The sequence below is a fragment of the Malus domestica genome, chromosome 11, assembly GCF_042453785.1.
Source record: "Malus domestica chromosome 11, GDT2T_hap1".
Classification (NCBI taxonomy): Eukaryota; Viridiplantae; Streptophyta; class Magnoliopsida; order Rosales; family Rosaceae; genus Malus; species Malus domestica.
The window spans coordinates 26,480,090-26,491,791 of NC_091671.1; the positions used below are offsets into that span (position 1 = coordinate 26,480,090).

The 11,702-nt window shown below is 40.3% G+C and overlaps 1 protein-coding gene across 2 annotated transcripts; it reads right to left on the reverse strand.

The window, feature by feature from the left end:
• Window positions 1-512: 512 nt before the first annotated feature.
• LOC103407267 (dicarboxylate transporter 1, chloroplastic-like) lies at window positions 513-4,487 on the reverse strand. Of its 2 annotated transcripts, none has more exons than XM_029088826.2 (3): window positions 3,133-4,487; window positions 2,143-2,364; window positions 513-1,204 (listed from the first exon to the last, which is right to left on the reverse strand). In XM_029088826.2, exons 1-3 carry the CDS (start codon window positions 4,249-4,251, stop codon window positions 842-844), a joined length of 1,704 nt encoding a protein of 567 aa, XP_028944659.1. In that variant the 5' UTR covers window positions 4,252-4,487; the 3' UTR covers window positions 513-841. The 2 variants fall into 2 exon arrangements, with proteins under 2 accessions (XP_028944659.1, XP_070663875.1); XM_070807774.1 differs by having other exon boundaries at window positions 513-1,857; window positions 2,077-2,364; window positions 3,133-4,358.
• Between the last annotated feature and the right edge of the window lie 7,215 nt (window positions 4,488-11,702).

Genomic DNA, 11,702 nt, shown 5'->3' on the forward strand with positions numbered 1-11,702 from the left:
GAATGTAGGGACAGAATGGCTGAATATGTTGGAGGCATGCCGTATGTGAGTAAGGAACTGGTTTACAACACCATCTTGCTCTATTGTGAGCAAAAGCTACATTGTAGTGCACGCGGAGCTGATCTGGAAAACGACTGGATTGTTGGAGTGATGGAAGTCCCCACGATTGGACAAAAGCAAATCGGTTGGAATGAGGAATGGAAAGCCTGTGGTATGCATTGGGAGGTGTTCATATTTGGTATGCTTTTGCGTAGCCGATGGATGGACTAAGCATGCATGGCATTTGTGCAGCAACACACGCTAGATTGTCCTAATGGATGGGGTCTTCTTCAATACACAGCATCTCGGGTTCAAACATTTTTTTATTCTCCCATTCACTTGGTGTAGCTTAAAATAATGATCTCGCTTGTAATAATAATAATTAAAAAAAGTATGCATGTTAGATTTTTGGTCCCTGAAGAGCAGATTTCTGAAGAAGATAATGCACAGTTCATCATTCAAACTAAAGGAACTACGGTGAAGGTACGATCCTTTCGTTATTAATATACCACTGAGAAAATAAAGAGTTCATTCAAGCATCAACAAATGACGATTCATCAACTGAAGTGTCATGCTACATCAAAATTTGGGGCTCTATTTTCTAATTTCTGCTCTAAAATCGACCTCCTATGTATACCGATTTTTCACCAACAGGTCTCCCTGAAATTTGAAATGACGAAAGATTATTTCCATGTGAAAGAATTCAAGGGAAAGATCATAGTGTGCCCCGGAAATAAGTGAAACAACTGCATCTGAATGAACAAACATCTGAAACGATGCGGATTTTCATGGCCAACACCTTTTACCACAAGCCGATGAACTTCCACCAAATCCCTCCAACTCCAAGCCAAATAATGATGTTGACGACGGATATAAGGAATCCGTAACCCCACCACTTGGCAAGTGGAACGTAGTTAGCACCATAGAAAACAGGTGCTGACCCAATGCCGTAATGGGTAAGACCACCCATGAGGTTGGAGAGGAATGCAAGCACCATCGCTCCAAAGTATGGAGGAGTACCAAGAGCGGTAGAAACAGACAAGAAAGCTGTAAACATGGCACCGATATGAGCAGCTCCACTGGCGAAGAAGTAGTGAGAGTAGAAATATAGAAGAACCAGAATGCCGAAAGATGCTTGCCATGAAAGACCCAATCCGCCAACAAACTGTAAAAAGAGCAGAATAGTTGTTAATGATGACCAAAGGTAAAACCTACACTTTTGACCCATATGTTGACACACGTTTTTGTGGGGCTCATTCCATAATGTGTTTCAACGATCTGAACCTTCTATTTTTAGGTCTTCCCTCAAAGATATGTCTACCAAAAAGCACCCAAATCTAAAACCATATTACCGTTGGATTAAACTTAGTATTTCTTTGTAGAACCGTATTCGTCTATTTTATTCACTACAAATGAATGTGTTATCTATTACCGTTGGATTAAACTTAGTATTTCTTTGTAGAACTGTATTCGTCCATTTTATTCAGTACAAATGAATGTTTTAATAATTTTGGATTTGTCTTTTTTTTTTGCAAGGATGATCTAGGAATGATGTACTTAAATACAGACGATTCAGATCGTTGAAATACATTATGAAATGAGCCCTATAAAATGGGTGTCAAAAGCGTGTGTCCCCGGATCCTAACCCATATTTGACACTGGTTTTCTCACTATTATCAAAGTAAAATGCGTGCACAGGGCACATCATATCTAATTTGGTCTGAGCCTCACGTCAGAAAATTCATTAAGGTTGAGGTCATATAGCAGGAGACACAATATTAGTGCGCCAATGCATATGCTTTACTAGAAGTAGATAATCTAGCAAATTGTAAATACAGTAGTTTACGCCAGTAAACAAAAACATCCTGAAATCAGATGATGGATAACCAGCAGATTGACTTGTGAACTAAGCAATTCTGAAAGGACCATAAATTAAGTTAGGATGAACCCTATTTTATGTTTCTGACCTAAAGTTTTTCACCACAGAAACAAAAGACAAATGTAATGCTAACCGAAACTTCCAACTATATTTATTACTTTTAATAGTGGTGATATCAGAAGCATGCACGAGTAGGTGACCAGTAAGCGGAAAGAAAGACAAACCTTAACTACGGTCTGGCTAAACCAAGAAATAAGACCGTATTTGTTGAGATACCCAGCCATTGCAATGAGTGCAGCAAACCAAGTAAGTGTATCCCAGGCCACTGATTCAGCTAAGCACTCCTTCCATGTAATAACACCAGTCACGAGGAGAACAGATAATCCAAGAATAGCAGCAGTAACAGCATCCACACTCAAAACTCCTCCAAAAATCCAAAGCCCAACCTGATGTTCTCAGAAAAAAAGAGGGTAACTATGAGCATAGATATTTTAAATGACACAATAGATTTACATATGTATCCAAGACACTTGCATACACGTGTTAGTAAGGGGATATAATTTATGACAATCAAGTGAATATTGCTGCACTAGTATTTCATGCTAAACTGCTAGAATAATCAGCATATAACCCCTACGCATGCCGTTGCAAAGGTGGTCAAAGGGAACACCAGCAACGTTAGGTTACCTAAGCACTAATTGACTAAATCCCACCCCATGACAAAAACTTAAAGTAGACGAGTCAAATTTGCAGGTGCTGAATACAGATCATGTCAAATGGGCATCTATATAAGAACCATTCTAGTGTATTATAAATGTGCAATTGACAGGATGGACCAATCAAATTGTCTAAGAAACATGCAAATTCAAAAACTAAAGGCACATACAAACTTAGAACATTCAGCTTAAGCTTGTCAACGGAGATCAATGACACTGAATGTAAGCATGCCGATGATAACCAATTAAATTCTTGAAACTATTCAATCCAGAAACTTGTTACAGCCTCTTTCGAAAATAAGAGAGTGTCGTTATTCAATGTTGAAAATCATTTAAGTATGCTAGAGTAACTCAATGCGGCCGTCCTCAATGCATTTATACACCATACCCATTATTGTCAAATCTAACTTATAAAGCAACTTCAAAACATACCAAATTTGAAGCACACACAATCTACGAACAAACACAACAAACTAACAACAAAGAAGAAATGAGTACCGTAAGAAACAGAGTCCCGGCCATGATAATCTCATTGTTAGACATCGGCCCCATCTTCTCCAGCCTTTCCCTGGCAAGCTTTGGCGCATCCGGGCTGCTCTTCACCTCCGGCGGGTATATAATGTACAACAACAACGGCACCACAATCAACGACACCAAGCCGGGGACAATCGCCGCCTTGGCCCAATCCGTCCACCCAATCGTCTGCTTAATCGTGTTTAATGTCAAGTTGGCGCTCAAGGGGTTAGCAGCCATGGCCGTCAAGAACATTGCCGATGAAACCACCGAAGTCTGGAAGCACGTGAGCATCAACCACGACCCCAACTTACCCTCGGTCCCGTCGCCAACATTGCTGCCGCAGGCGACGCAGAGGGACTTCACCAACGGCAAGAAAATCCCACCGGCTCGGGCCGAGACAGAGGGGATCGCCGGTGCCAACAAGGCCTCGCTGAAGACCAGACTGTACCCTAACCCTAGAGAGGAGCTACCGAAGAGGGAGACGAACTGGTACGCAATTCGATTGCCAAGTCCAGTCTTGATGAAGCCTCGGGCGAAGAAGAAGGCGAGGGCGATGAGCCAGGGGATTGGATCTCCGAAGGCGGAGAAAGCGGCGGCGAAAGTCAGCGTTTTCGTGAGGACGGAGGCACCGAGGCCGAGCAAGGCGACGGCTCCGAGAGGCAGGGGCTGAGTAATGATACCGACGATGGTAGCGAGGAAAATGGAGAGGAGCTGCCACGCATTTTTAGTGACTCCGGCAGGAGTGGGAAAGAACCAGAGGATAAGTCCCGTCGCAATGGACGCGATTAGAGGCGTCATCGCCGCGCCCTGCCATGGTTCCTTGGCGGGAGTGATGGCGGACCCGCCGCTGGCTACAGTGGCCTTGACGGACAAGCCGCGGCGGGAGGGAGTGAAGTCGCGGGTTAAATTGGAGAGCTTGGGGGAGGAAATAAGGGGGGAGAGGGTTTTGTTGAAACCGAGGGCGTCGCTTTTGAGGGAGTTTCGACGAGTTTGGGAGGCAGGAAACGGCTTTAGTAGTAAAGATTTGGGGAAGGGAGTGCGGGATCTGAGGGAGGGGAAGGTGGGGGTGGTGGCGGCGGTGGTGAGGGCGAGGGACGCCATCTGGATGGCGGAGGATGGGATATGCTGCTGTGGAGCTCAGAGAAGCAGCGAGAGCAGGAGCAGCAGTGTTGGTAGTTAAAGAGAGAAATTGTCGAAATGGAGGGGCTCAAAGGGGAGGGGTATTTATGTCAAAGTGGGAGAGAAATGTGTGCTGTTGAATTGACACCTAAAGCGTGGATTGGAGATTGGAAAGAACGCAGCGGCTTTGGAAATGTCGTTTCAACTGGCTGGCAGTTGGTAGTTTGAAAATCGAAATGTCCGTCTAAAGTCTTTTAACATCCTCCATTTCTCTAGCTTTACGAATCTAATGATATTTCTTTTTATTTGTAAGTAAGAGATTTATATTCGATTTTTGTTAAAGAAGAATTTGAACTACATTATTGCTAGCCATTGTGAAGTTAAGCATATTCGCTTCCCTAGTGTAAATAATATTATTCAAAAGAAAAAAAAAATCATCTATTCATCTTGACCACCGATTCTTATGAGAAGACGATCCATATATTATGTGACATAATCTAATAATATACTGTTATATTACGTGACATAATCTAAGTAAATGAATAATTGAATAATTGAAGAGGATCCATATATTACGCGACATAATCTAAGTAAATGAATAATTGAAAATAAAACTTTTTTTATCATTATGTGATATTTTAATTTAATAATGTATTGTTATTTGTAGACTGACACACCCCGATCCTAGAATTAAGGCGTGCTGGCTGTCACGTGAGCGTGACGTAACCAAAAGTGTGATGCGGAAGCAAAAGATAAAAGAATTACGAAGGAATAAAAACCAACTACTAGGAATAAAAACCAATTACTAGCAATAATAACCAACTAGCATACTAGAGTGAGTTTAAGTGTGAAACACACATGTTCAGAGCATAAGTACTAGGTGCAGTCAAGTAGGAACATTACTAAATTACAACACCCGAAGGTGAGTCCTACATGAGGAGTCTGTCAGAACGCCGTGGGAATCCTCATGAGCCACCAACAGCGCTAACTAGAACCTGGAGGGGCGCAATTAGTAAAACAAAGCTTTTCGAAAAAATTTCATTTAATAACATTTCTAACCCCTCGCTGTAAAACCTGTATACTTTCCCAGAAAATAACATAATATGCATATCAATTTTCAAATATCTCAATTCACCAATCTTTATAAAAAACCAGAAAGTATGCCATGCTGTAAGCATCAATAACAGAATAAGGATGCATCAATATAACAGGTGAAATAATGAATCAACCGGAGACCCTGCAGCTGTCCTGTACGGTTAATTCTATAGCTCAATATCCAACCCAACCGGAGTCACCACTGTGACCTGTACGGCACTACTCTGCACATAAATTGGAACTACCTGAAGTAGTCTGTACGACAAGAATGGTGTAAGAATATGCTCTACTGCTTCTTTCATCAACAGCTATATAATAATCTAAAGTCACCTACAGGTCGGAACCACCTCTAATGGTCTGTACGACATGTCGGAACCACCTCTCATGGTCTGTATGACATGCACCTACTTGGATCCAAGGTGAGTGTGTGGTGCGGGGTGAATAATATAAGCACTAACACCAAGGGTGCGGGTTATGAGCTCTCAACACAATTCACATCATCAATAAATCATATGAACAATATAAACTCACCTGATACTCACTTGTGCGTCCACAGCACCATTTAACATATATATGCAACAATTACTAATTCATATATTTCATATATATGTATGCATGGCATTTTAAAACATACTTTCATTTAAATTCAATTTCTGGGAAAAATCAATAGTATAGGTAAATATAGAAAATATTGCCCACTCATTGGTAAGTCGAAGGGTCGTAACCCCCGTGACGTCCTTGAATGTGCTCGTCCTTAGGATTGGTATCACCTATATGCGAAACAACTAGAAAAACGTTATTAAAGCATACAACCAACAATACGTAATAACTTCTCATATGATGCTCAAATTGGGTATATGAATATACCACGGTGGCCTACTCAACGTCACGGACGTCGAGGTATTTTTAGAAAAAAATTTCAATGCAGCACGCACCCCCACGCCGCGAGGGGCACGGACCCACTCGCGTAATCTTCTTCCTCCAGTCGCTGGACTGGTTTCGCCGGCACCGGAAAACTGGAGATTTTTCAAACTCCATTTTCTCCATCGATTATTCACCATTTTTTTACAAAATTTACATCAAAATGAAGCCCTAAGGATGTAGAATCACATTATACTACTTTAAGGCTAAAAAACATACGAAATCTCACCAAAGAAAATCTAAGAAAACCGGCCAACTTCGAACCCTACGATCCCGACGTCCAAATCCTTCAAACTAAGTACTCCGAGCTTCCTTGGGACTTCACTAAGCTCCCTGTAAGCTTAGAATTCCCTTTTTGACGTCGATCCATGATGTTTTGAGGGATTTTGGTGCTCGTCCGTACAATTAAAAGGGAGAGAGAGAAACTGAGAGGGAAAAGAGAGAGGGCACGGGGTGAGTGTGTTGTCCCGTGTGTGTGTGTGGTCCACCCAAAACAAACCATAATACAAATTCCTTTAAGTCCCTAACCACACAAATTGTATACAACTTTTAATCCACTTAAAATTTTCCAAGAATTTAAGAGAGTATGCAATATTCAAACAACATGTCACACGTACCTTAATAGCCTTTAAGGGCAATTTCGTCATTTCACATCCACGATAAATAAATGTTGGGACGGGCTGTGACAATCTCCCCTCCTTATAGAATTTCATCCTCAAAATTCATACAACACTCAATCCACTAATACTCATAAAATAACCTTGGATACATCTTTCTCATTTGATCTTTCGTCTCCCAAGTAGCTTCTTCTACTAAGTGGTTCCTCCACAATACTTTTACCAAGCTCATTGTCTTATTCCTTAGAACTTTGTCTTTCCAATCCAAGATAGTCACTGGTTCCTCATCATACGTCAAATCCAGATTAATCTCCAAAGGTTGATGAGGAATCACATGTGAAGGATCTGAAACATAATGTCGAAGCATCGAGACATGAAATACATTATGTACCTTAGATAACTCCGGAGGCAACTCCAATCTGTAAGCAACTTCACCAATCCTTTCAGTGATCTCATAAGGTCTTATGTACCTAGGACTTAGCTTGCCTTTCTTTCCAAACCGCACTACACCTCTCCAAGGTGACAATTTCAAAAATACCAAATTACCTACATCATATACTCGATCAGTAGCATGTCTATCTGCTAAACTCTTTTGTCGATCCTGAGCCGCTTTCAGGTTAGACTTAATCACCTGAACATTTTGAGTAGTTTCATCCACAATCTCTGGGCCCTGTAGCACTCTTTCACCAACTTTTGACCAACACAATGGCGTACGACAAGCTCTACCATAAAGTGCCTCAAATGGTGACATACCAATGCTCGAATGAAAACTATTTTTCTAGGCAAATTCCATCAAGTCTAGGTGATCATGCCAAGAATCACCAAACTGTAACACTGAAGATCTCAGCATATCATCTAATGTCTGAATAGTCCTCTCTGATTGTCCATCTGTTTGAGGATGATAAGCAGTGCTGTAAAGCAGTTTCGTACCAAGAGCTTCCTGAAAAGTTATCCAAACCTTAGAAGTAAATCTTGGATCTCGATCAGAAATAATATTCACTAGAACTCCATGATACTTCACAATCTTCGTGATGAATAACTTAGCCAATTTATTTAGGGGATACTTTTCCCTCACTGGAATGAAGTGTGCTGACTTGGTAAGCCGATCTATAACCACCCAAACGCCATCAAATCCATTCTGTGTACGAGGAAGCTTACACATAAAATCCATAGTTATATTCTCCCATTTCCACTGAGGAACGGGAAGTGGTTGCATCCGCACAAAAGGCTTCTTTCTTTCTGCTTTGACTTGCTGACAAACAATACACCTACTTACATAATCTGCAATTTCCCTTTTCATACCCGGTCAATAATAAAATGGTCGAATGGTATGGTACATCTTAGTTGCTCCTGGATGCATCGCATAAGCCGAACAATGTGCTTCATCCAAAATTTCCTTATTTAATTCCTCATTATTCGGCACATACATTCTGTTCTACTACATAAGCATGCCATCTGATTCCTGAATTCTGAGGTCTTTCTTTTTCCCTTCATTTCTTAATTGGATCATTTCTTGGAACTCTTCATCTACCATCTGAGCTTCAAGTACACGATCGACTAAAACTGGCCTACTTGAAAACTAGCAAGAAAAGCTTCTCTTTGTTCTTCTAACTCCAACTTTACTCCAATAGCTCTCAAATCTGCAAGAAGAGGAACACGGCAAGCATACAAAGCATTAAGTCGACCTTGAGGTTTCCTACTCAGTGCATCAGCTACCACATTTGCACAACCCGGATGATACTCAATAGTGCAGTCATAATCACTTAGTAACTTCATCCACCTTCGCTGACGAAGATTAAGATCATGCTGAGTAAAAAGATACTTAAGACTCTTATGATCTGTGAAGATCTTACATTTCTCACCATAGAGATAATGCCTCCAAATCTTCAAAGCAAAAACAATGGCTGCCAACTCAAGATCGTGAGTAGGATAATTCCTTTCATGAATCTTCAACTGTCGAGAAGCATATGCGATCACTCTATTATGCTGCATCAAAACACATCCCCAACTATTCAAGGAAGCATCACTGTAAACTCAAAGTTACCATTATCGTCAGGAAGTACCAACACTGGAGCATGAGTGAGGCAATATTTCAGCTGCTGGAAACTTTGTTCACAATTCTCGTCCCACTCGAACTTAACATCCTTCCTAGTTAACTTCGTTAGTGGTAAAGCAATCATAGAAAAATCTTAAACAAACCGTCGATAATAACCTGCTAGACCAAGAAAACTCCGCACCTCAGTGACGGTTCGTGATTGTTCCCAATTCTCCACTGCTGCAATCTTTTGAGGATCTACTTGAATTCCTTGTGCCGATTGAAGGATTTATTTTGAAAAACATGTTCATTTGAGCAACATCATATAGCATGCAATTAACAATTAAAGGCGGAATCATGCTTACATGCACTCAAAAACAAAACATTACCATGAAATTCAAAGCCTAGTAGATTGGTGAACCAATAATCAACTCAAAACAAAGTGAGTTGAAATTAATACCTTTGTAAATTCCTCTTTGCATAAGCAAAGGCTAATCACCCAAAGAGATAGGGCCTTCATTCCTTGCTTCTTAGATCCATGGATTTGGATGGAAGAATAGGTTTCTCCAAGTTCCCAAAATAGGGAACCTCTAAGTCTCTTCACCAAGGTTTGATCTAGAAGAAATGAGTGACCTTGGAGTAGTAGGATTGCTAGATGTACCCTCCAAGGTGTTAGCTTCTTTAGAGAAAAAATGGAGAGACAATTCTCACCAATTTTCCCCAAAAATAAACCCTTTTATCACTTAATGAATATTTAGTTATAAAGTCATTTATATAGTCACTTCTTTAAGTGACCTAAATAACCAAAACCCTAATTCATCACACTATGGCCGGTCATTTAGGGGATTTTGGGCTTTTGGGCTTTAATGAATCTTCATTCATTAAATTGTCATACAACTTAAGTTAATGGGCTTGACGTTCGAAGCCCATTGGGCCTTAAGGTCCAAAACTATCCCGAAGTCTTTAACGAACTTATTCGTTTGATTAATTAACATATTAATTAATCCTTGCCATAAATAAATGATTAAACCATTTAATCATTCTTACTCATTTCCGTTTAATCTTCAATCTCCACCTTTTATGGTGTGCGATCCATTAGGTTCCTTTTAGCGAGGTAGTGGGCGATTAAAACCATTTTACATCGATTGTGAATTGAAACTATTTTCAATTCTCCCTTTAGTGATTACACACGTTTAGGGCTTCCACAAACCATGAGTGACACCTAGCAGCATATCATGGTTACCCAAGCTAATCAGAAGAGGATAGAGAACCTATTCAGTTTGGGATTACAAATGCAATACGGTCCTTCTCTAATCTAATACTCTTGACCACATTGTTTGGTATGATAGTTTATTTATTCATGTCTACTATCCAATGTGATTCGTGTGCTTATATGATTTCCTTGAATGTGATTTGGAACGCATTCCCTAATCTCATTCATACTCTGGCCAGAGATTCCAAATCATATCATAGAGTATTCTCCCTCAACTGTTTGAAGGTTAGAGATCCCTTGTTGCGCATTCACTTGTCTCCATAGCTAAGTGGCTTAACCCCAACGATGCCGTGGACACCCCGAGGGGGTGACTTTGACATAATCAAAGATCAAGGACTTAACCACAAGACAACTGTGATGCCTCAGGTCAAAGGACTACTTTGCATTATCCCAACCATGAGTTCTCATGTGACATGGAATATAAGAACTCTTCGTTGATCACGTTCAGTGAACTCATTCTCTATTGAGCACCTACGTACTTGTCTTGATGTCACACACACCAATGACTCGAGACTAATCACTCTCCCTGAGAGAAGACATAGTACGTACTGATCTTAACGGACTGTCAACGCCCAATTGACAATCCTATGATCAGGAACGTTTAGGATGTGTCTACGAAAGAATGGTCTCATGAATCTAACTTCATTAGATTACATTCTCCCAATCACATATTCCTTGGACTTTATCGTTTAAGTATATAACATTTATATGAGACGGCTCAAATAATAATGTATGCCCTTTATATGTAAAACTAGATTAGTTTAACATGTGAAATGTCCGTAAAGTATCATCACATGATTGACTTTAGGGCACATTTCCAACACCGATACTACATGTCCTAAAAATGCCACTTGATTAAACCAAAACTGGCATTTGCTAAACTTGGCATACAACCGATGTTCCCTCAATTTCTTTAATACCAAGTTGAGATGTCGAATATGATCTGCTTTCGACTTAGAGTATACCAGAATATCATCAATAAAAACAATGACAAACCTATCAAGATATTGCTAGAATACTTCATTCATTAGCCTCATGAAAGCTGCAGGTGCATTAGTCAATCCAAATGGCATCACCAAAAACTCATAATGTCCATGATGGGTCCTGAAAGCCGTTTTAGGTACATCTTCATCTTTAATATTCAACTGATAATAGCCAGATCTCAAATCAATTTTAGAGAATATACACGCACCTTTAAGCTGATTAAACAAATCATCGATACGAGGCAATGGATAACGGTTTTTAATCGTTACCCGATTCAATTGCTTGTAATCAATACATAATCTCAAAGTTCCATCTTTCTTTCTTACAAACAACACCAGAGCTCCCCAAGATGAAGTACTAGGTTGAATGAAACCTTTATCAGTTAATTCCTGTAACTGAATTTTCAATTCTCTCAATTCAGCTGGAGCTATTCTATATGGAGTTAAAGATATAGGATCCGTACCTGGAAGCAAATCAGTAGATAACTCCACATCTCTGTCCGGCGGCA

What these genes read in the sequence shown, in the direction of transcription:
- LOC103407267 (XM_029088826.2), bottom strand. Translation starts at nt 4,251, where the DNA reads ATGGCGTCCCTCGCCCTCACCACCGCCGCCACCACCCCCACCTTCCCC. An exon ending in CCGGGACTCTGTTTCTTACG is followed by an intron (nt 2,365 to 3,132) that starts GTACTCATTTCT and finishes TGAGAACATCAG; the next exon opens with GTTGGGCTTTGGATTTTTGG. An exon ending in TTAGCCAGACCGTAGTTAAG is followed by an intron (nt 1,205 to 2,142) that starts GTTTGTCTTTCT and finishes CTCTTTTTACAG; the next exon opens with TTTGTTGGCGGATTGGGTCT.